Here is a 24,790-nt window from a genome sequence, read left to right as displayed (position 1 = left end):
ATGCTCAGGATAGGTCAGAAAGAGCATGAAGTCAATGTGCAAACATAAAGATGAGCTTAAGAGAAATGTTTGCCCATGTTCGTTTTTTTAGTTAATTTGTTGTCAAATTTGATATCTTTGGCTCCAAAACCAGAAACACATTTTAACCAGTCACTATAAGGAAAGCTGAGATTTAAAATTATGCTCTTTGCTAGCAGTTCTTCAGCAAACACCTGAGCTAATGGAGTTCAGCTGCATCCCAGAGAGGGTTCAGAGCAAACACAGCATGCAGCCTAATCCCTGGAGGAAGTGCTTGTTCCAAGAGCTCTGTCTAGATTTCTTCTAGAGCCAATGGAGAGAAATATCAGCTCTGATTTATCCCTCAGTGTTTAAGAGAGGCAGTGAGACTTCAACAGCATTCACAGCTCATCTTACAATATCACAGGAGTCAATTTAATCAGCCAGAAGAAATGACCCCACTAGTTTGATTACTCTCTTGGCTGTTGCACCTAAAGGAAAATCAAACCAGGGGAGGAGTTAAACTCCATGTTTGGCTGTGTTTTCTCCTCTTCCCCCTCCAGTTTTCAGACTCACTCTTGCACCCTATTATTCCCTTTGCTCTTAGGAAAACCCAGAGGTCCCACCTTGCACTGATGGCAGCAGCTGCCATGGGCACATTCAGCACCAGGTTTCAGGGAGCAGGTCCTGGGGTCACAGCAGGGGTTCCTGCACTCCTGGAAGACAGAGAGATGCAGCAGAGCTCACAGGGCACTTCTGAGGCTGGCACTGCTCTTCTCACACCCAGTGAATCCCACACCAACACCCTCCACCCACGTTATCTCACGGTGCCCAGCAGCAGCTGAATGCCAGCAGTGCACAGCCACCCCCTGATGGGATACAGCTGTTGTGCTTGTCACATCTGGACTGTCTGGGCTGCTGCTCCAGCCCCCTTTTCTCTCAGGAGTGAAAGGATGGATTTGCAGAAGTGAGATGCAGTGCTGAGACAAGTCCTGTCCTTAACAGGAGTGGAGCCATGGGTAAAGCCAACTTCCATATGAAACTGCAACATCTGGAAGATTTTTTTTCTCTGGAAGGGTTGTTAAGCATTGGGATGGGCTGCCCAGGGAGTGGTGGGGTCACTGTCCCTGGAGGTATTCAAGAAATGACTGGATGTGCCATTCAGCCCTGTGGGGCAGCTGACAAGGTGGTGATGGGTCACAGGCTGGACTTGATGATCTTGGAGGTCCTTTCCAACCTAAATGAATCTGTGATGCTGTGACCTAAAATCACTTTTCCACCTCCTTTTTAAATGAAGTTTTAATCACCTCTGTTCAGCCCTGGACCACACCATCCCTGAGTTCTGGGGTGGATTGTGCCACACAATGTGAAGGCAGATGTAATATTTTAGAACCTTGATTTACATTTACATACAGGGAAGATATTTTTGTCTCCTGCACAAAGAAAAGCTGATTACAGCTCACATAACCATATTTGCAAAATGCATAATAAAAAATGCGTCCCACTAAACCCCAAATGGTTGGACCAGAACAAATTTTACCTCCACCTCTCCACAGTCACACTCCTCCCCCTCTTCCAGGTAGCCATTTCCACATTTCCCTCCACCATACATTCTTTTGGTGTCTGGCATGTTGGAGAGACACATCCCTCCACCAGACTGCAGATACTTCTCCAGCTCCTGTCTGTTGCACTGGTTGAACACCTTGGGGAATGGGTGCCTGGATATGGACAGGGTAGAAGAACATGAGGACAGGTCTGGGCTTGGTTTAGAGAACCAAAAAGGAGCACATGCAAATCCTGACAAGTGCCAAAGGACACAGCCCTCCCCTGAAATTCTTGGAGTTGTACTAAGGCAGGTTGTGATTTCCTGTGCCTGCCCTACACCTGAAGACAAGGTGAGACTGCACTGCAAGATGGTTGAATAATATAATTATCTCACAAAATAAACTTCATAGAACCAAAATATGTTGAGTTATATTTGACTGTGATTGCTGACAAGCATGGCTGTCCTCTCCTCCTCAATACTGGAGCTGTGGCTTATCCTTAACTGCTGAACAAGCCTGAGAATCCAGAGCTTGGCTGTAAATAACTGCCTGTGAGCCTAACTGCTAAAAATAATATTATTTTTTCCTATGTACCACCTTATTTTGAAGAATGTGAATATTGTTTATATGAATTATTAATTTCTACATTAATAATTTTTGCAACTAATGGATTAGTTGCTACAATGCCTGTGCAGTCCATGTTTTGTTGTGCATGTGTGTGGATGCTGTGTGCTCCACTTGCATGCCACTGTGCTTTCACTTCTCACCCAAATGGTTTTGGAGGAAATGATGATAAAAGAAGATGCCTATGAAAATAAACATCTGCTCAAACAGAGGAAGGCTTGAGAAAATGGCTAATGTGGCTTTAAGTGTATGGGTTAGTCTGGCATGTTTCGTGACTGCATCGTAGAAATTTTTATGTTTCCTCATCCAAAATCAAATTTTGAATTCCTATGGGCTTCTAGAGCCACTTCTGCTTCCCTTTTCTCTCAAAGACTTATTTCCTGTTAAAAACAAGCTCTCAGAAACCAAGGAGTATTCTTAAGAAAAAGGAACAGGAAAATTTTCCTTTCGCCTGACAGTTCAGAGCTTCACTTTTAAATGCTGCCATTACCTAAAGCCATCCTCAGGCAGGAATCAGTTCCTTGGGAACTAGCAAATTGCTACTTCTCCATGACCCAGGGTTTGTCCAGCAATTTTTTGCCTATAAACACTGACTCCAGCAGGCAGAAGCAAACCCACTTTCACTCCACATTTCTCATTCTGACTCCACCAAGGCTCTTGCAGCAAAGCCCTTTGCATCCCTCCCTGAGCCCTGCAAGGTGAACTCACCCAGTTGCAGAAGCCATGATGCAGCCCCCATCTGCTGCAGGGGTGGTGCAGCAGCCAGCAGAGTCGTGATTCATGCCAAAATTGTGTCCCATCTCGTGGGCAATGGTAGCAGCAACACCAATGGCATTGTCAGAGTGGTCCTGTGCAAGGTCAAAGAGGCAAGTCAGCACTTACCTGTGCACCTCTGGGTCCCTGGGGTGAGGGGAACTTCTCATTTGTACATGTAGAAAATATCTGCTGAAGGTATTCCTGCCTATAGCAGGTGAGTGGAGAATTTCACAGGACATATTGTCTCCCTGGGCTTTAGGAGGCATCTTGCCTGTGTACTCACTGCTGGCAAGAAGCTTTGTATTGGGTATTGGCAATTACTCACCATGTTTACTCCTCCTGACTGGAGATCAGAGCACATGGCCATCACAGGAGCCAAGCCTACTGTGGTACCTTTGAAGGGCACACCCCTAAAATCAACCCAGAGAGAGCATGAGATGGCACTGAGGCACTGCAGGAGGCAGAGAAATGCACCCTGCAGTGCAGAGCCCCTCACACAGGGGCAGGGGACACATTGCCTTTATAGTGGCTTCCAGTGCAGGACATCATAACAGAGCTACAAAGCCTTGAGGTCTGTTTATCTTGGACTGCTGCTCTGTTTTATGGGCCAGCCAGACAATCCTATTTTTTATAATGGTTTGGTTCCAAAAACTGTTCCTGCTGAGCTTTGCAACAAGCACAGAAAAGACTATTTCTGGATCCTTAGCTGAGTATTGTTTGCAAATACTTAATTTACATAAGCCTGATATTTGCCAGCTTGGGATGTGGGGACTTGAAAGAGTAGTAGGTAACACCTCTGAGATGCAGCCATGCTCTGCTGCTGCCTCTGAGCTGGAATTGTGCACCACCCTGACAGCATCTTTGAAATGGGAGCCCTGGAAATTGTGCTCAGGGCACGACCAGATGGAGAGGAAATACAATAATGTTAATGGGAAAAAACCCAACCAAAGAAAACAAAGGAGAAGACATTATATCTCTGCACAGGTCCTCTGACCCATCCTGGTGGATGAATTTCCATGGAAGAGGTAAAGAGATCTGAGAGCTACTGCAAATTTTTCTTGCAATGCCACCTGCATTGCTGGCCAGGTCACTGGCCCTGATGAGATCAGTGGCCCATCACCAGCTGGCTGCCAGCACCAGGGCTCTGTGTGTCAGTGGGATGGGTTGGGATGGGATGGGAATGCTTTCCACAAAGCCACTTTGAATCCTGAAAGGGTATCATGGTACAAACTGATTTCCCACCCACCCATCCCACTTGTCAGAGACTGGAGAAATGAGCTTACGTGATCAGCTGGGCATTATCATGTTTTCTGTGCAGCCTCTCTTTGCTGCTCCAGGCCAGGAAGGACTTGAGGGTGGAGTAGGGATTCTCTGTTACATCACATTTATCCCCATAATTCCAGATCTCCAGCCCCACCAAGGCAATCCTGATATTTAAGGCCCTGTAAAACTAAGATAAAGAAAAGAGGATAAAATGAGCACCACAAAGTTATTTTACTGTGTTTTAAATTTTGAATATATACTGTTAATTTCTACCAGAGATGCACATGTCCAGAGAAGATGCTCCCTCCCTCTGGAAGTGCATTTCAGCTTAGTGCTGAGCTCTGCAGACAGAAATGTGCAACCACCCAAAAACCTAAACTCAACTGAAATAGAGACATTGAACTTCCATTTTTGAATGAATGACAGAATCTAGAGAAATGAAGACTAGAGACTAACATCATGTTTAATCTATGCAAAATTATGTCATATGTCAAAATTCCTGAAAAGAATAAGAGAATAATCTGCCCATGTCAAGTACAAACAGGAGAAGCATTCATGAGTAGTGGAAGGAGTTTAAGGGGAGCAGAAAGGGAGTAGATCTGAAAAGCAAAGAAGTTTAACTTCAGCAGTACTAAATACCACTGCAGGGATAACTTCTGGAAGCTCCTTCCAGCTCTGCTTCCCAGGTTTTCTACCACTTCAAGTGAATACCTCAGTCCCTTTTTAAAAAGCATTACTTAGGTAACAGTTTCTAGAGATGTAGTAAAACACAAGGTGCTCCTGCTGGCTCCAAGGAATGGAGATCCCCCCACCCTGATCTGGATTTGCAACAACACAATTGTTTGGCAGACACTGTCTCCCAAGGGGAGAAGAGCTAAAACATTATTCTTTCACCCAAAAAGCCAGCCTTCCTTGGCCCAATTAATTCTCATATTTCATGATCTGGGCCTTGCTTTCCTCCTTTCACACACACCCAATCTCACCTTATCTACATAATTAGCAGCCTCCACTAATTTCTGCCTTGTTGCTTCGATGCTGAAGTGATGTTTCTGAAACTGAGCAAAATGAACATGTCAGGCAACACCAAGGCAACTGCAAAGAGCTGAAATGTGTTAAAACAAACCACATTGTTCTGGAAATAAGAAGGTAACTATGAAGTGAAGTTTCCCTGCACTGCACACCTGATTTTAACATTTAAGTGAAGGTACATTCAGAATTTATCCCTGGCACACCATGGCAGTGATGCACAGTGGAGCAACCCAAACTTATCAGTGTCCCCAGAGCCAGGGGCTGACAAAGAACTGGCAAATGTGCCAGGTAAAATGTGAGAGAACAGGACTTCATGTCTGAGGTCAAGGCTGCCTGAGCTCTCACCACACCTCACTCATCCAAACAATTTGCCTATTTAAACCACCTGGCAATTAATGAGTTGATTTTAGCAAACTCTTTGGTTCAAAGAGTTACAGTGGCAAAATGTTCAGATTTTTGTTTAACAGATGACAAAATCTGGGTCTTTTCTTTCAATGGACACAGCAAAGAAAGGGCAGTTAACAACAACACCGTGAGACTCTGTCCCAGTTTTTCTGATCAAATGGGGAACAACATATGGCAGTTCCTGGGTATTATGTGTTTTCTCAGTTTCCCTGGTGTCCTGCTGCCTAACAGAGAAACCAAAATAGGTTCTGCCTCTTTAGCTTTGTTCAGAATAAATTATAGCCCAGAGCACTGTGTGGTTTTCCCTACTGGAGTTTCAAGTTGTAAATTATGGATAGAACCAGCCTGGCTCCTGTCCGTGCTGGAGATTAAACAATCAGTAAAACACTGTGTGGTTTGCAGTGTGTCTGGCCTGCTGTCCAGGCTGGGGATGGGGGAGGGATTGCTGACTTCACTCAGCTTCTCCCAGACCTATTCTGTGATCTGGAGCCTTAAAAATGTCTATTTATATATTTGCTAGCAGCTCAGAGCAGAGCATAACCACAGTTATCTTCTCTAAAGATTAAGTGTACTGCAGTTAGAAGCACACCACTCCTGGAAACCCCCAAATTTCCCCACTCTGGAGGCAGACTCTCCCAGCCATAACTGGGACTGACCACTGGGAGACCAGAACTGACCCTCAGCCCTCATCCAAATCACAACCTGCATCTCTGCCTGGGCCAAGGGTGGCTGCCAGGACAAAAGTGACCAGGCTCTCCCTGGGATTGCAAGAGAAAACTTGCTGAGCCCCAGCAGCCCTCCCTGCCCCAGGAGATGCTGCAGGTGGGATGCTCTGTGCCCATAAAGATCCCATTTCTTACCTCTGCATAGTCAGCCACAAGCAGGAGCTCCACGTACTTTGTAGCCTGCAGAGTGTCCCGTTTCACCTGCAGCAGCAGTAGCACTGGGTTATTGGGTTACTCCCCCAATATTCCCCAAGAAACTCTCCACAAAACATTTCTACAGGTCATTTTCCCCAGTTTGTTTCCCACTGGCCATTCACCCCACCCTGTCATTCACAGGGACCTCAAAATGTGCTTGATTTGGGCAGCCAAGGTCAGTATAGCTGCAGCAAGTGCCCACAAGCCTGTTCTCAGCCCTTTTGTTCCTGTATCACATGTAGGAACAGCTACAGCCCACCACAGCCCCCAACACTCATTTACCTCCCTGCTGGAGCCACTATTTCACAATCAGCTTGTTAGAAACCCTCTTAAACATCCTCCTTCATTTCACTTTCTCAGCTGTGCTCCTAGGGAGCAGGGGGGATATTTGGAGCATCATGCATGGACTCAGGCTGAGCCCTGCTCACCCTCTGGCCTGGAGATTTCATCCCACTTGTGAAGTTCCTGAGCCAATCTTCAGCTGCATCCCCAGTGCCCTGGTAGCCACAAGCTCCTCTCTGCAACCTCAGGTTGTCCACCCTGTAAATCCAGTGCTGGTTTGTGCTGTTGGGAGCTGGCTCCAAGATATAGCTGGAATTGCTGCTCAATACGATAAGTCCTCTGTTGAAACAGGAAGCAATAAAAGGGAAAGTTAATTACTATCACAGCAACTGGAGAAAAATCCTCCTGCTGCTGCTGAGCTCCCATCTGACTCTGGCAAGACACTTACCCTTAGCAGGCCAGTCAGCTCATTAATAAAAAGGGTGGGAATATTTTGAGTTCAGAGGGGGAAATCTCTGAGCTTCCATATATTAAAATCCATTCAGTGGGCCTCAGACACTGAGAGGCCATTGCAGCATGTGCTGCAACCTGAGAAATTTAACTTACAGCTTCTACTATAGGGGCAGTGGAAATTCTATTCTATTTTACCAATAGGAGGAATTGGGCTTTAACAGACCTGACCTGAAAAATGTGAAGACTTTGTCAACAGGAAAAGCAGAGCTCTCTGTGGGCCATGCACACACCCATGTGTGTGATTCTCTCTGTTGTTTTGATGGGCACCACCCAGGCTGTGCAGGCTCAGGGTGAGAGCAGCCACGTGTGCTCAGCTCCTGTGCCTGCCCAGCAATTAGAAAAAGATGTCAAGAGTTTGCCAGCAGACACTGACAGCTCAGGGCTGCAGGAAGCCCCTGCACAGGCACACTGAACATCCCTGTCCCTCTGGAGCTGGAAAGCAGAGCCTAGGAAAACACAGGCTGAAGAAGCACGGCACACCTGCCACTGCTTTTGCTTTTGGAGTATTTATTGTGAGCCACAGGTGGCTGCACTGTCCTGTTTATCTCACTGGGCCCTTTGGCCTGTGCTGCACTCACTGGGATGTCTCAGGTTTGCTTTGGCAGGAGCTGTTTCCTGGCTGGAGCCAGTCCCAGCAGCACAGCTTCCAGCCAGGCTCCAGAGCAGATGACCACTAATGTCAATACAGCCCCTGGGATGTTTTGGAAACAAGCTCTGAGCTGGTGTAAATGAATGCAGCTCCTTGGGCACAACAAACCACTGCATTTACTCCTGGCTGGGGATACAGACCCCCTTTTCCAGCCAAAGGCTCCATTACTCCCAAAATAAAGGTTTCACACACACAGCCCTGGCACCACTCGGGGGGAAGGCAGAGAGCAGGGCTGACAGCCCAGGAGGGAGCTCAGACTTGAAGACTTTGCCCCAAAACACACAGAAAACTGGGAGAAGTGTAGAGCACTGGGTTGGGTCATGGTGAGTCCTGTCCCTGCCTGTGACAAATGCAGCCCTGAGCACTGACAAGGGCCATTTGCTGCAGTGTGTTCAAGTTAAACTCAGTCATTGCACCAGTCCACACTGGGGGAAGGGTCCTGGAGCTGGTTAGGAGGCCATGGCTACTAATGACACCCCAATTCCTGCATTTGCCCCAACATTTCCCCCTTTTTATGCCCAGGCTGGGTGGCCTTTGAGAGCTGGCACATCCACTCAGAGAGAACCAGGGCGGCCAGGCTGCTGGGAGCAGAGCTGGGGTGGCAGCAGCTGGGCAGAGGCATTCCCAGGGACATCCCCAGGGACATTCCCAGATTCCCACAGCCCCAGGCACTCACCGCAGCCCTCGGCAGGAGCTGAGGGTGACGCTGGAGCGCTCCCAGCCACGCACAGCCCCGTGGTAAAAACAGTGATCCTGCAAGGCAGAGAGAGGCAGGGTTGGTGGGATATGGATGGGATGGACACATGGGATGGACAGGGGTGAGATGGACACGATGGGATGGACACGATGAGATGGACAGGGGTGAGATGGACACGATAGGATGGACACATGGGATGGACAGGGGTAGGATGGACACACATGGGATGGACACACATGGGATGGACACAATGGGATGGACACAGCACACGTGCTGTATTTAGTCCCATGCAAACACTCCCAACGCTCTGCAATTCTTCCCTTTCTGCTGCATTTGGCAGCTGATTATCACCACTAAATCTCTGAGACTCTGCAGCAAAATTTGGCTTTTCAGCTGCCATGCGCCGCCCGTGCCAGAGCATCAAACAGCTCCTTGTTGCCAGCAAAAATGGAGAGCTTTGAGTCCCAAGGAAAGGACTCAGATGGCTGCAGCCCTGGGGCAGACCCAAATGCTGCCTGTGGTATGGATGGCAGCTGGCCCGGGGTCAGGCCCCACGGGATGTGCTCCAGCCCCAGGGAGGTGACACCGTGGGCAGTGGGGCAGCCCCTGTCCCAGAGCTGCTGTGAGACAAAGGCAGCCTCTGGCTGGGACAAGGAGGCTTTGGGGCAGAAACACCAACATATTCATTATATCCCTTCCCCTCACCCCGGGGCAGCATAGGAAAGATGATCTCATGGGGATTTTCTCTCTTATTTTTGCTTTGTGACCAATGCACATCTTTGTGCTGCTGCAGCAGAGCCAGCCAAGCCTGTGTGAGATCAGTGATTTATGGGGTTTTTTACTGAACAGGAACTGGCTTATAGGGGCTGTTTTCCCAAAGGCTGGGAAGGTCCCCGGCATGGGGAACCTGGTGGCAAAACTAAAAGCAAGAGGGTGAGCAATGTGAGAAATAAACAATTCCCCAGCACCCAGAGAGAGAGGGGAGCAATGCTGCTGCTGACCTTGGCTCTCATAACACAGCTCAGGCAAAACAGAAAGATGTTTTTACCATTTTTGGGGGATGGAGCAGCTTTCCCACTGGAAGCTGGACTGCCCTCCCCTTTAGCTTGAAGCTGTGGGGATCTGTGCCCTCAGAAAGAAAAAGGCTCAGGAGGAAGAGGTTGACCAGCTTCTCCAAGGCCTGGTGTCCCAGGACAGGAGGGAAGGGTCTCTGCACTCACCGTGGGGCTCAGGGGGGTGCTCTGGGCTTGGCCACTCTGGCTGTAGTGGGTCTCAGTGTAGCCTGGTGCAAAGAGGTTTCTGCAGACACAGTGGAGGGGGTGAAAGAAAAGTAAATTTAAAAATCAAGATGGTTCTTTTGACCTGGATTTCTGCTTTTAGGGGTGCTGGAAAATCAGCTAGATCCAGCTCTTTGTGAAGTCAGAGTAAATATTCCTCCTGCTGTGAACCACTGCTGTGGGTTTGGGCAGCCACTGGCAGGTGAGAGACAGGGATTCACAGGACACCAGCTGTGCTCTGTGTGCTCTCAGCGTGTCCCTCCAGCCAGGCACTTGTTCAGGGAGCAGTGGCAGCTCCTGGTGGCCCAGGATCCATGGCAGGACCATCCCCATGGGCTGTGCTGCCTGTGCAGAGCACACTGATGGCACAGCTGACCTTGCCCTTTCCATCTCTCTGCTGCCTTGGGGGGAGCTGAGCCCCTCTCACAGAGCACATCCTCTCCTGGAAGGGCCCCACAAGCCATCTGAGTGCTCTTTCAAGCCATTTAATAAATTAAAACAATAACAGAGAGCCTGTCCTTGAGTTCAATTAGGCACCAAGATCCAATTCCAACAGCTGCAAGTGAGCAAGTCAATTTTACATCAAGACTTTTAAAGACCCAGCATCCCAACATAATCACTGACCCTTAATGGGAACAATTATGTGCAGAGTTTTGTTTCTATTGCCAAGTTATGCCCCAAATATACTGGGATTAAATTCAAAGCACCAAGTCCAGCATTGCAAACACAGCACAGGTCAGTTCAGGACACATCTGGGTGCTAGTGTGAGTCCTCAGCTCAAACCCAGACTGTCTCCACTGCCCAAATCTGAGTACAGTCATAAATCAATCTGTATCTGCATTTCAACTGCTGCCCAGAAGCTGGTTCACATCTTTGTTGTAGGAAAATGCTGATTCCCCAGTTTGAATTTGTTCATGTCATCCCCATGTACACAATATTCTCCCTGTCTTCAACCCAGGATCGGACCAAAAGTCTATAAAAGGAGCTCCTGTGCACTGAATAGAAAGCATTTTGATTTTGTTCCAGAGGAAACAGCCTTCTCCTTCTTTTTAAACATCTGCATTTGTTAAACAGTGATGTAAAAAGTACAGCAAGTCAAAATCTGGGCCAAACCAAGAAGGTCATATCCTGTGTCCATCTCAGCAGCCATAAAATGTAGATTTAAAGCAGTTTTTAAAAACAATAGTTTGTCTTGCAAAAATCTGGAGAAGGATCACAGAACATGCCCTTTTGATGAAACACACTCCTGCAGCATCCCCACAGTGCTGCTGGGCCACCAAAGTGCCACATTTGCCATCCATGAGGATGCCACATGCACCCTGGACAGTGTGCTGTCAGATGCAGCTGCAGCTCAATCCCTTTGCGTCCCTGTTTAAAGCATGCCATGCACCAGATTTTAGAACTAAACTCCTAGAAAGTAGAGGAAAAAAAAAAACAGATTTCTTCTTTTCTTTGCCTGATTTCTTTAAGCTGGATGAAGAAAGCTGTATCACAAGCAAACACAAAGATTTTTCTATCTTGGCTTTTGGTACCTGTCAGTCAGATCTTATCAACCTTGAAAGCATCTCTGTTTTAAAAAAAGGACTGGGTGTCTGTGATATCTAATTAAATTACACCAGAACAACAGGAAACAAAACCTTTTATCTGTGTTTGAAAGTGCTTCACCCACCTGGCATCCAAAGGCTCAGACAGCTGAACAAGTACCCAAAGCTTAACAACAGACAACTGGGCCACTGTTGTGTTTGATAGCATCTGATGTCAGGAAAACAGCCTTTTATCTCCACTTTTTAAGTTCAGCATAGCCCAGAAACGCTCATTTTGTGTCTTTCTGATGTGTTAATTCTTATCACCAGATGCTATCAGTGATCAGAAGGTGAGGTTGCTGCTCTCAGCTGTCCCAGGTCTGTAAACCCAAGATAAGCAACATCCCACAGAACACAACTCCCTTCATCTCCCTGTCTGCAGCAGCTTGCTCAGCAAGGGTGCAAGAAACAAATATTTAATCAAGAGATTGCATTAACTGGCAGGAAATTGCCCTGAGCAATGCTCTGGCAGGTATCTGGTCTGTGTCAGGCAGACAGTGAAGCAGTGTGATCTGCCCTGTGCTATTGCAGCCAGACACGGTGGATTTCCAGTAGCTGAGGCTTTGCACAGCCTGATGTTTCATTCCCAAACAAGCAGGCTTGTGTTTTCCTCCTGCTCCTTTATTCCTGGAAAGCATTAGCCATGAATGGGCACTTGATCTCCCCTTCAGCATCCCCCAGAGGCTCCTCAGAGCTCTGAGTCCTGCCCAGAGCCCTGGGCACGGGCACAAGGGGTGTGCACATCCCTTCCCACTTGCACACTCAGGCTCCAGCCCCTCCTGGAGTGGATTAAGGAACTTTGCCTGGATTTTTAGGAACACTTATGCAGCTGCTCAGCTGAAACCTGTGTCATCTCCATGTTGCAACTCCCAAGCATCTCTGCACCCCTTGACTCCTACTCTACACCACAGGGTCCCTAAAAAAAGTCCAGTTTCTTATTCTGAGCTTGAAACCATCCTGTTTTGAAGACAGTTCCCAGCTTTAATAAAGAAGGCTGGGGATCTTGCAGCACTGCCAGAAAGGGCTATCACAGGGGATTGCACAAGGTGTGGTGGGGAGGGCAGTGAGGAAAGAGGAAAAACAACAGGACATCTTGCAACACCCTTGGTGTCTTATTTTGAGCCTGCAAAATTTAATTCCCAGCCCGACTCACTTCTTTAGCAAGCACCAAGCTTTTTACCAAACTGTAAATAAACAGCAAACAAACAAACCTTCTTGTCACCAAGAGTGCACCAGAGTTATCAGCCAGATTTGGCTCTCTTTTCCATGTGTACCACATGTTGGATAAACAGCAGAGAAACACCCATGCCCCAAAAGCTTCTCTGCCATATTTCAGGACAACATCCCTGCCAGGCTGAACAGCTGATTCCAGGGGAGCTCAGCCCTGCAAAGCACTGATGGAAGTTTCCAGAAGAACACAATGTTCATCTCCTTAATGGAGAAGGAAAGTCTGTGAAAAACTGCACAATTTGATTCTTTCTTCTCAGTTACATTACATGCCTCAGTGACCACTTCTCCAGCAGCTCACACTGAAGCTGCAGAAGTCTGGATGCAGAATAACATCCCTTAAAGGCTTCTGAGATCCAGTCAGGCAGCTGGCAGATCTCTAGCACACATCATCTTCCTAAAAGGCAGCACAGAGTCTCTCATTAGGGGAGTTATCAGCATGAAGAATTGATGAAGTCAGAGAAAAAGCTGCTTTGGGATGGGAGCACCCTCCTTTGCTAAAACTCGATAGCAGCTGCTGGTTTGGGGCCAGGGAAAGCTGCACACGAGTGACTGGGATGGGCTGGAGAAGCCTCACACCTTTCCAACAGGGACCAGCTTTCAGCAAGACCAGTCAATCCCCAAGATCCAGCTCAGCCTCCAAGCTGAGGGTGGAATAGCCTGCTCTTGGCAGGAATTGCTCCCCAGGAAGCCTTGGAGCCAGGCTGGACACCAGAGAGGGAGCCAAAGGCAGGAGAGTGGCTCGGTGCCATCATGCACAGATGGCCTGAGTGGCTGCTGCTGCTGGTCCCCCTGCAGCCTGTCAGTGAGATCATGCTTTGACACAAAGCCTTCCTCCCTGGGCTGCTCCTGCCTGCAGAGTGACAGCACGGGGCAGCCTGGCTCTGCTGGGGTCACACTTCACTCGTGGGCTGGGATGGTTCTCAGGAGGGGCTCAGGGCAAGCCCAGCCCTCTTGGCAGGCAGCTGCCCCTGTGGCACTTGGGGACAGGGAAAGGACGTGGCTTTCAGCTCATCTGGCCACTGCTGAGGAGCAGCTGGGGGAAGAGGGGCTGCACAGCACACCCAGACACTCCCAAAAACAGCCCTGCTCTCAGGACCAGGTCCTCTTGAGGGAGTGCACATTTCCCAGCTGCTCTAGAGAACCTCACCCCTATTTTCCTGATAAATGGGAGCAGTTCTGCCTTTAAAACATCTCTTGTCAGCACAAGCCTAAGAGGAGCTCAGGGCTGCCATGAACACACTCATTTGCACCAGCCTGAGATCACCCAGAGGGGCCCAGCAGCATCCTGATGTTCTTACTAATTAGAGCAAGAAGGACTTTTAATAATTCTGTCCCATCAGCAACCTTGTTTGGGTTCATTTTACAGAGGGGCTGGTCTGCATGAACAGCTGCCAGTTTAGAAACACCCAGCAGTATCTAGGAGATGGACATGGTTTTTATTTCCTCCCAAAAAACAAAAGCCAAATGGTCCATGAAGCTCTCATGAGAAACATCAACATTGATTTTTCAGTCGTGGGACCAAGAAAAGTGAAGCCTGCAGTTTCTTACATCTCTCTCCCTGTCCCTTTCCTCAAATCACAATAAATCTGTCCAGCCAGGCTGCCAGCAGCTGGGGGTGGAGGGAATTGATTTTCCCAAGAAACTTTAGACATGAAATTTCCATCTACAATTTGTGGTCCCTCTCCATTGCCTCTCAACAGGATCCAAGTGGGGTAAGAAGGAGAATGTGAACTCTTGCCTCTCAGTCACTTAAATGTTCCCTAAAGCCAGAATTTATTATCAAAACCTGAAGTGGCCCCATCTTGAACACCAACAACACATGACTCACGACAACACAAGCAGGCAGGTCTGCTTTCCATATCCACCACTATGGGAAATGGAATATTGCAGTCAAAACCTGGCACTTATTAAAACCAATGAAATCCAATTTTTTTTTCTTGGTGAGTTCCATCTAGATGAATCCTGCAGCTCTTAAGCTCCCTTCCTCTAGAGCTTTTGCTAAGAACATATTTATTGTGTAAACACAGCAGATTGGAAGGGAAAAGTGGCTTCCCAACTATTGAGGTGGAATTAAACAAGCCATTTGTAAAGTCTAGGAAAACATCACAGACTAAAGACTCTTCATCCCCTTTCCCCCACCCACATCATCTGTGACATTCACTGTGTAAATTATGTTACAGGACCCAAGCAAGATTTATCACATCAACCCTTGGCTTACCAATAGGAACCATAAAGGTTGCCCAGAGAGGAAAAAGGAAATGAAATAAATGGAAAACTGGCTGATAATGAGTCAGTGCACAAAAGATTTTAAAGGCTCCATTTCCCAGTCTCTTCCTCTGTGCCCCACACAGAGGAATCACTGAATATCCTGAGGGAATCAGGAAGCTGAAAAGCAGCTGTGGCTTTCCAGGTCCCACCCCTGTTTTTCTGATGATTCCAAGAGACAGTAGAGCAGGATAAACTCAATTTCCCCCTCTGCATAACCCTTAACCCCTGCCCATGGAGGAAGCCCATTAGACACGGATGATGTGCAGCCCATCAGTGGAATAATCTCATATATCCTTCCTGCTCAGAAACAGGCAGCAACTTCCTCACTCAGCTGGTAGGAGAGGCCCTGGAAATGTGCAAAAGCAGGAAACACTGGAATACAAGTGACACACAGATTTTTTACTGCAGCACTGAGAGCACCAGGCTCATCATCTGCCCAGCTGGGGCCAGCAGAGCTTGGAAATGATACTGCTCCTTATCAGAGTGGCCTAAAAACAGCTTTGTGTTGGCTCCTGAGGTCTGACCAGGTGAGCTCTGGACCTCCTTTGCTGTGTCCTCAGGCAGCTCCCGCTCATCTCCACTGGGGCTCTGCCACCCAGTGCAGTGGCCAGGAAAAGGAGCTGAAACAAAGAGCCCCAGGCTGTCCCAGGGATTCACCCACAGGCAGGGACAGCCCTGCAGAAACCTCCAATGCCCAGGGCAGCTGAGAGCCCTTCCCAAGTCTGTTCTTCCCAAGAAAGGAGAGAGAAGAAGAGAGAAGAAGAGAGAAGAGAGAGAAAGATAGAGAAAGAGAGAAGAAGAGAGAGAAGAGAGAACTTTTTACTCCCTTTCCTTCACTGAGGTGAGAAGACAAATTCCCTGCAGGTTTCTGCTGCACAAATGGGAGCTCTCCACTAAGAAAAGGCTCCCACCAGGCAGTGCTGCCACACACATTGAGAGGCTCTCAGCCTGTCCCTGCTTGGCTCAAAGCTGCTTTTTATTAACAAATGCAAATGCCTTTTTTAAAAAAGTCACTTTTCATCCAAGGTTTGCAACTCAGATTCTTCCGCTCCTAAGCCCCAGCCAAATTTAAAGCTGCTTTATAGGCAACTCTCCATATATTTGTTGTTTGTGCAGCTTTGAGCTTTCCAATCCCACAGCTGCAGGACATGGATTTGAGTCATTTAAAACAAGCCAGAGTCATTTGAGTGATATATTTTGTCATTATTCTGAAATGTTAGTGTGTCATGAACTCTGCTTGAAACTCCAGTGTGCTTCTGACTTCTTATCAAATTCCTGGACAGGAAATAATGCAACATTATGCTAACTGCTAATGCAATTATTGTATTCACAGATATATGAAGCCCAAATGCAGATGTATGATGGGCTTATTACAAAACACTGGGCTGGGCACAAGTCTGAAGCAAGATGTGCAATAATTTCTGTCTTTCACCTCTGTGGATGAACACAATGTCCTTGACATATGGAATATGAAATTGAGTGGTGTGAACATTTCTTCCACATTTTGAAACTAGAAAGTTTCTTCTAAAGCTACCATCCCTACCAAAGTACAGATTATGACACTTCCCCCGCTTTCCAAAGCAATTTTATCAGTTTATCACTCTCCAGAAGGAGAGTGGGGAATGTGCAATAAAGCTGCCTAATCCACCAAGAACATCACCTGAAGCAGCTCCAGAGTCTTGGCAAATCAAATCTCCTTTCTAGTTTTGGGAGCCACTGGGTAAATCATATCCCAACCAAACCCAAATAATTTCATGTTTTCCTTGAATGATGGGAGTCTGGGGTGTGGATACAAGAGCAAAATGTGGGCCAGGTGGGTGCATTCACATCCTGTGCTGAGCCCAGGGACAGAGGGGGAGCACAGCACCAACCTCAGCAGCAAAGCTGGCTTCCCAAGGCTCCTCTAAACTGGAGCAATTAGATGGCCCAGTATTCTGAGTTTATTTGAGTTTAAAAAGTCTCAAGAGCCTTCCCTGAAGTTGCAGTTCTCTTATGCCCATTTTCATGTGAATCTGCAACCTGGAGCTTCCAGGTTTTGTACAGCTTTGAAGGGACATTTCCCACTTGAGGGACTTCACTTTTTCTCCTGCTGCCTGGGCAACAACTCTTCCCAGAAGAAGTCCTGGATGCTGCAGCTACTCAGCACCCCAAACCTCATCCAAAACCTCAGCTTCCCCTGCAAGACAAGCAGGAGCAGTGAGGAGCTCCCTGTGGAGGAACCCCAGGTTGGGCTCTGCCTTGCCACACCCTTCAAGGAGAGAAGGTTTGTCTCCACTTAAAGGGGCTCTGGGGATGCTGAAAAATACACAGGGCTCCCAGGGACTTCATCATTCCTTTTTTAAGTCTCTAAACTACTTCAGCACTTTCACAAGTCTCTGAGAAGTGGAGCCTTTCCACTAATTGCATTTTGTGATTGTAACACCACACTTCTCGAGCAAGGATGCTTGGCAAGACTCCCAAATGAAGCACTGATATCTGTGAATCACCTGCATTTTCCACTGAAAATAAAAATTAAAAGCTCCAAACCAGTTGCTGTATTTCATCAGCAATTATAAAGGAGACCCATCCTGCATATCCAAGCCTGTGTGTATACATCTCAATGAATGAAAATGCATTTCAGGAAATAAACACAATAGGAGCCTTCTATTATTATAACTCTGTTTACTAACACCAGCAAAGGGCTTTTCTGTGCTGGAAATAGCACAGCACCTCTCCCATGAACACCTGGAGCTTACATCACTGTGCTTGGAGCTCAAACAGATCAACTCAGCAAGGATCCTTTCCCTGGCCAGCTTCTGCTGTGCCAGAAATATTCACCTTTGCATAGCAACTGCAGAATCAGCAAGACCTGGCAGTGCTGGAAGGAAACCCCCAGCAGCACCAGCTCAGTTCAGACCTGCCATGGTACCACTGCCAGCAGCAGATATTCCTCCAGACAAGGCTGGCTTAGCAGTGCTCATGGTGCCTGCTCTTATTTTCCCAGCTGAAACATGCTAAAAAATAATTTTTAGCTATTTCTGTTTAGTTCTACACTGGTGCATGACTGCCTGTGAAAAGCATCCCATTTTTGCATTTTGGAACTCTCAGTAGCTTTTGTGACTTTTTACAGAGAGAACCTCATGGGAGGTGCTCATCTTCCATCAGCCATCACATTTCAGGCTTTACTGCAGACAGTGACAAAGAAACTCTGGTTTTCCTCCAAAACATCCTGAATATAATTTAGGTTTATGCAGTGCCATCAGAACTAGTAAGATCTTCTGACACTTCACTCTTTCAGGAGGAAAGCTGAGCCCTCAATCTCTGTTGTTGGTTGGGACGTCCATAAAATAACATTTAAAATATAAACAGGGTCATTACCCCGGGGTTAATATTCCTACTGATTCTAGCAGACAAACATTTGGTTGTATTTCCATAGATAAATCTTCAAACTCATTTAAAAATAAATAAAACACCAACAATGCAAGTGGATTGCTGAGAAAATACAAGCTCCTTGCAGCTAAATTCCCAGCTGCTATTCCTCTACTGGAAATTAATGTACTCACAGGGCAGAGGGGCTCTGGTTGGCCTCCAGACCAGAATCCTTCTCCCTACCTTAATCTCCTGCAGCTTCAGCTGAATTCAATATGCAACACACCCTATGACAGCACACAGCATTGCTCTCACATGCCTGAGAGGAGGCTGCAATTCACTTAATGCAAAAACAATTTTTCAGTCTGCTTTAGCATGAAGGGCACTAATGGAATTGGAACTGTCAGATCATTTCTCCAGGACCTCTTTGGATCACAGCAAATGAAACCCTCATTAGAGTCACACTGACTCTAAAGCACTGAGCCATTTGGTAAATAGGGAGCTTCATATCAGCAACATTTCCCAGTTAATGTAGGAAGAATTATGGTGCAAAACTAAGTTTATACACTGAGGGCCAGGTCACCATCTGTTTTTTTTGCTGACAAAGCTCTGCTATAGTGTGCTGCTTGTGTGATTAACATCTGAGGGGACTTGGAATAACCTTGAAATCCAGTGAAGGACTTCCACATCCTGTCTTTATCAAAACCCTGTTGAAGTCAGCGGAGGTTTTCCTGTTGATCTCACTGTAATCCTTGCTCATTATTTGAGTGGGATCACAGTGCAGGCACAAGAACTCTTACCTGTTTTTCTCCAGCTCCAAGACGAGCTCCTGGCCTTCTGCCTTTACTGTAACTTCAGCTCGGAGTGGATGCTGTGTGCAGGAGACAGGGTGCCTGTTACTCATACATACACCATCACTATGAACACACCCACAGATACCAACTGGAAACTGCAGCTGACCTTAAACCCCCCTTGCCTTCCTCCTGCTCAGACCTGGAGTGATGGGGAAGGGAAGGGATGCACCACAGTGGCTCCCAGCTGCAGGCACACTGCAGAGCCAGGACTGCTGCTGGGATGCTGCACCTGAGCTGGAGGCACCACCTGTGTCTCAGGAGCAATAAAGTGCTCAGGAGAGGCAACAAGTCCTGGTGCTGGAGCGCTTGGAGGTGCAGCTGGGTGGGAAGAGCTCCCTGCACCTCCCTCTCTGCAGACTGTGCTCAGCACATCACAGGACATCCCAGCTTGCCCAGAGGCTGAAGAGTCAAATATCTGAGCCAGTTAGCCAAAGCTTCCTTTGTTGTCACAGCAGAAAGACATTTTTAGGAGCCTATTTCAGGAGGAGAGGAATCACGCCTCTTCCAGAGATTTTCACATCATTCCTTTGCCTGCAGAAAGTGCCAGAAAAAGGCAGGGAACAGGGACCCTTGGGTGCCTTCAGGCTGCAGCCATTGCACAGACCTCCCCAGGCCTGATGGTTCAAACAGAATGCACCCCAATTTCTTAGTGCAAATGCATACACTAACCCAACATTTTTTAAAAAAATAATAATTCCAGAGACTTAAAGCATAGAATAAGATTTTTAGAGGAGCAAGTAGAAGAGGCTCTGAGGTCTGCAGTTTTACCTCCCTCAAAGCAGAACCACTACATAAAGTCAGCTTGGGGTTTCCAAGTCTGAATACTTTATTGCAGAGAAAATGCATGAACAAATTCCCCAGAAGAGAAAGAGCTCATATTAATAAAACAATGCACTTTATTCAGCTGGAAGAAAAAAGAAATCATGAGGGTTGGTGGAATTATTAACCCATTATATTTTCTAAGCCAGTGTTGGAGGAGACTTTGCAGAACAGAACATTGAAAGTGAAAGAGAGCAAGGCTGACTGAATGGGATGCTCTGTCAGCCCAGAGATATGCTCACTTGCCATTTCAGCAAGTGCAAGTATCTCTTCTCATCAACTCCCTGCTCATATTCTGGGTTTTGCTCATCCTTCCTTCAGTTTCCAGGATGTGGCATTAGGCCCACACAGATGATGCAAAACAAGTTAATACATTTAGGATATACAAAAAGGGATAATTCCAAGAAGCAGAGCATCTTTTACTGAATCACAGGTGCTCAGTTCATCTCAGGATAGGTCTGTGCTTCACTCAGTAACATGAAAGCAGTGTAAGCTTGCTTTGTCCATAGCTGAGGGTCTCCAGCACCATAAAATCTCTTCACAAAAGTTGTGCAAATATCATTATTACTAATATCACCCTCCCTTCTCCTTCAGTAATCCCACTGCTTCACTCCATCACTTGCTGTGTAAATGAAATATCCCAGCTGTATATAAACTTTGCTAACACTCATTTCAGAGCCAATGGGAACTTGCCTGAAACAAACCAAGAGCGACCCCTGAGACCCAGCAAATTTATATAAGGGGAAATGCACTCCAGATGTATTTGCATCACTATCAATAACAGAACCAAAACTTGCAGGCAGTACTACACGAGCATTTTAAAAAGAATTAAGGTCATGAGAGTCATTGAAGGATTTTTTGTGCTTTTTGTAATAGGACACAGTGATAAGTTTTAGAAAGTCTCATCATATGGAAAAGACCCATTAATAAATCCCCAATTAGCACCACCACATTCAAGAGAAATGGCATGTCTCCATAATGCTGAGCTTCCCTTTTTTTGTTGTTCACAAAAACACCCTGTGGACTTTCCTCTTTCTGTTGACCACAGAACTGCAATTCCTTCTTGATTGCAACAACACCAGGCCTGGGAAGCTTGTGTTTGATGATGTCTGGACCCCAGTGGCTGTCAGAGTCTGGAGGCTATTGAGACATCACTTCACCCCTGGAACAGCACAGGGGTGAGATCTGTTTTAACACACAGTGTCTGAGGCACAGCCAAACCCACCTGAGCTGCTGGTTGGCTTTTCTTACCTAGTGAAGCACCCTCCCAGCTGGGATTCACAGAACTAGAGAATAGTTTGGGCTGGAAGGGATCTTAAAGATCATCTTGTTCCATCCCCATGCCATTAGGCTGGAACACCTTCCACTAGGAAGGAAGGCTCCAAGCCCCATCCAGCCTGGCCTTGCACACATCCAGAGATGCATCCACAGCTTCTCTGGGCAACCTCTCCAAGTACCTCACTGCCTCACAGTCAAAATTCCTGCCAAATATCTCATCTAAACCTGCCCTTTTCCAGCTTTAAGCCATTCTCCATTGTTCTGTCACTCCACAACCTTGTGAAAAGTCCCTCTCCAGCTCTTTTAGGCACTGAAAGGTTCTACAAGATCTTTCCAGAGAGCTCTCCAGGATGAACAACCCAACTCTCCCAGTCTGTCTTCATAGAAGAGGTGTTGCAGCTCTTGGAGCATCTTCACTGCCCAGCCCTGGCCTGGCTCCAACAGGTCCACACCTTTCCTGAGCTGGGGATCCCAGGCACAGCCCTGCAGTGGGGTCTCACCTGACCAGAGCAGAGGGTCAGAATCCTCTCTCTTGTCCTGCTGGTCACAGTTATTTTAATGCAGTCCAGGACACAGATGGCTTTCTGGGCTTATCTTCTCCTACAGATTTTTCTATCCAGCTGTTCCCTAAATGCCCCCAGCTGTATGGCCCTGCTCCCCTTTCACAGGCACAGATCAGGTAGGTACAGAGGGTGAATGCAGTTCCCAGACACACCAGCCAGCCCACACAGCCTTTCCTGCGATCTGCTGGAGCTATGGCAGCTCCTGGCTCACGCCGGCAGCTCAACAAACCCAAAACGCGCATCTCCAGGCTCTGTGCTACCGCGACATCCCCCGCCCCCACAAAGGCAGGTCTGCAAACAAAACAGAAACCACGGTGAGACCTACCTTGGGGCTGCGGGGGCCACCCAGGGCTGCCCAGCGCGGCACCACCAGCTCGGGCTGGAGCCGCGCCTCGGCGGCCGCGGCTGCGGAGACAAGAGGAGCGGCTCAGCATCCCCACCCTGCGCACCCCGGGCTCGGGCAGCACGGACCGGGGCGGCAGAGCAGAGGGAGATGTGCGCTGCTTGTAGGAAAAGCAGGAGGATCCCCCAACCCACCCATGCATCCATCCATCCATCCATCCATCCATCCATCCATCCATCCATCCATCCTCCTGCAGCTGGAGCTCTGGCGCGGGGCTGTCGCGCAGCTCCGGACCGGGCATCCCGCACTCGGACCGGGCACCCCGCATCCCGACCAAGCATCCCGCACTCGGACCGGGCACCACGCACCCAGATCGGGCATCCCGCACTCGGACCCTTCACCCCGCACTCGGACCGGGCATCTCGCACCCCGCATCCAAACCCGGCACACCGCACCCAGACCCGACACCTCGCACCCAAATCCCTCACCCCGCACCCGGACCCTTCATCCCGCACTCACGGGGCGGCGGCCGCAGCAGCAGCGAGAGGGCGATGCCGCAGAGCAGCCCCCGGCCCCGCATGGCTCCGGGCAGGGACCGCTCTCCGCCGCCGCCGCCGCCCTATAAACCCTCCCCCCGTGTCCCCTCCCACGCTCCGCGCCGCCCCGCAGCCCCTTCCTCTCCTCTCCTCTCCTCTCCTCTCCTCTCCTCTCCTCTCCTCTCCTCTCCTCTCCTCTCCTCTCCTCTCCTCTCCTCTCCTCTCCTCTCCTCTCCCGCCGGTCCTGCGGCTCTGCCCCGCGGCCGCGCTGGGCTCTGTCCCCCCGCGGGGCCGGGGGATGCCCCAGCACCTCCCTGGGGCTTCCTCTGCGAAACCTCCCCTCCAGCGCCTTGGCCAGCACGGAAATCCATTGTGCCTCCAAAGCTGGGAGAAAACGGAGTGCTGGGGGAAGGAAGGAGCTCGAGGGTTGTTTATTTATTTGTTTGCTGTGTTTATGTGCGATCTTACCATAGCTGATCTCATAGTTCCAGAGACATCCTACATTTCTCCATTCCTGGGAAATACATTACTCCTGGACAGTGGAAGGGATACAGGATAGATTTTTATGTGCCTGTCCAAAAGGACAGAAGCAAAAGGATGTTCACTCCTGGTCGATGGGAGGGCCAGGCTTGAGGAAGGACTTGGGAACATCCCAATACATCTTGTACTCCCGGTGCTGCCTTTCAAGGAGTTCCAGTCACTGCCATGAGGCTCCCAAAGGAGCATCCCTGTCTTCTCCTGCATCCTTCAGGGCTGAGCCAAGGCTTGAAGCCCACACAACATTTATTTGCTTGATCTCTGCCCTCCAGGGAGCTGAGCCCTGGGGGACTGCACGACTGTGTCTCACTGCTGAATTGTCCCGTGGGGTAGGGGTCACACCAGGACAGGAGAGTCCAGGTTAGTGGGACCACGCTGAGGTTACCAGCTGCAAGCACTGGGGGACTCCGTGGTGCTGTAGGGCTCCTGTGAGCCCACAGAAAGCAGCTGTGTCAGTTGTGTGTGGCTCCCAGCCAGCTCAAGGCAGCCCCACTCAAGGGGGCTGCAAGGGTTGGCTGATATGGATTTTTATGGGGTCAGCTCCGAGTGGCAGGAAGAGCCATTACCTCTTAGCCACACTCTTGAGACAGACATTGATCTGCATTATCCATTCAACCCTCTCCATTCATCTCTATCCTTAAAGTGTCTGTGTAGGTGAACCACCAGGGAAATGAGAAATGGGGAGAATTTGCACATGGATAGGTTATAAGTGTATAAGTAAATCAGGCTGATAGGAAATGAACACTCACTTCAAAATAAAGGTTTGCCAGATAACAGTAATGATTTTATCTCTTGTCCAGAGGATTATTTATGCCATTGAAAACTCTAATCTCTTTTGTACTGAAGGTCTTTGCAGGCTCCTGGCAGGACTGTCCAAAGGAAATGGGACTGTTCCCATTTGCAGATACCATTTTGGTTTATATCTCACATATGTCCCCTTTGTCCCCCAGCACTTCACAAACTGAATCTCTCTGATCTTGTGAAGGTCAGTTTATTCCTGGTATCACTCTGGCAGAGGAAAGTCAGGCACTGTAGGGACACCTAGAGGGAATAATCAGGGTGAGAGGGCTATCACTGACATTTTAGCTGACCCATAGAGAGGTCATGAGTTTTCATGGCACAACTAAATCTTCTTGTTTCAAAGAGCAAAAAAATACAGGGGCAAAATTTCAGCTCTTTTCTAGTCGTATGGAATATCCTGAAGGAAAATCTTGATTTTTTTTTTCTTGTGAATTCCCCTATTTATTTATAGCTGCCTGTAATATAGAAGAAAACAATGGCACTATTGTGCATGTCTATATTATAAATAAGTAAAAATGCAAGCCAAATTTAGACACAAATTTAGCTACTCTGCTTTCATTTCTGCATAAAATATCTGCCTACCCAAAGGGAAAAAAAACCGACTTTGATGAGGAGCATGTACGCTTGTACTAAAAGATTGTCACAAATCTTCTCAGTATAACAAACCTTCACAG

At 48.0% G+C, this 24,790-nt stretch overlaps 1 protein-coding gene across 1 annotated transcript in view; it reads right to left on the bottom strand.

Annotated features, from left to right (window-relative positions):
* The window catches only part of ADAM19 (ADAM metallopeptidase domain 19), a 33,358-nt gene extending 10,513 nt beyond the window's left edge, over nucleotides 1-22,845 (bottom strand). Inside the window, exons 1-13 of the mRNA XM_056502412.1 lie at nucleotides 22,762-22,845; nucleotides 22,225-22,304; nucleotides 19,186-19,256; nucleotides 9,900-9,978; nucleotides 8,659-8,735; nucleotides 6,967-7,159; nucleotides 6,479-6,544; nucleotides 5,168-5,239; nucleotides 4,205-4,371; nucleotides 3,247-3,331; nucleotides 2,874-3,013; nucleotides 1,538-1,715; nucleotides 624-713 (exon numbers count right to left, since the gene is read on the bottom strand). Coding sequence (XP_056358387.1) covers nucleotides 624-713; nucleotides 1,538-1,715; nucleotides 2,874-3,013; nucleotides 3,247-3,331; nucleotides 4,205-4,371; nucleotides 5,168-5,239; nucleotides 6,479-6,544; nucleotides 6,967-7,159; nucleotides 8,659-8,735; nucleotides 9,900-9,978; nucleotides 19,186-19,256; nucleotides 22,225-22,304; nucleotides 22,762-22,822 — 1,359 coding nt within the window. The 5' untranslated portion in view covers nucleotides 22,823-22,845. The remainder of the gene's footprint in view (nucleotides 1-623; nucleotides 714-1,537; nucleotides 1,716-2,873; nucleotides 3,014-3,246; nucleotides 3,332-4,204; nucleotides 4,372-5,167; nucleotides 5,240-6,478; nucleotides 6,545-6,966; nucleotides 7,160-8,658; nucleotides 8,736-9,899; nucleotides 9,979-19,185; nucleotides 19,257-22,224; nucleotides 22,305-22,761) is intronic.
* Nucleotides 22,846-24,790: the final 1,945 nt, after the last annotated feature.

Source organism: Oenanthe melanoleuca, chromosome 13 (assembly GCF_029582105.1).
Source record: "Oenanthe melanoleuca isolate GR-GAL-2019-014 chromosome 13, OMel1.0, whole genome shotgun sequence".
Classification (NCBI taxonomy): domain Eukaryota; kingdom Metazoa; phylum Chordata; class Aves; order Passeriformes; family Muscicapidae; genus Oenanthe; species Oenanthe melanoleuca.
The sequence above is the reverse complement of the archived record's forward strand: the minus strand, read 5'-3'. Positions and strand labels throughout refer to the sequence as shown.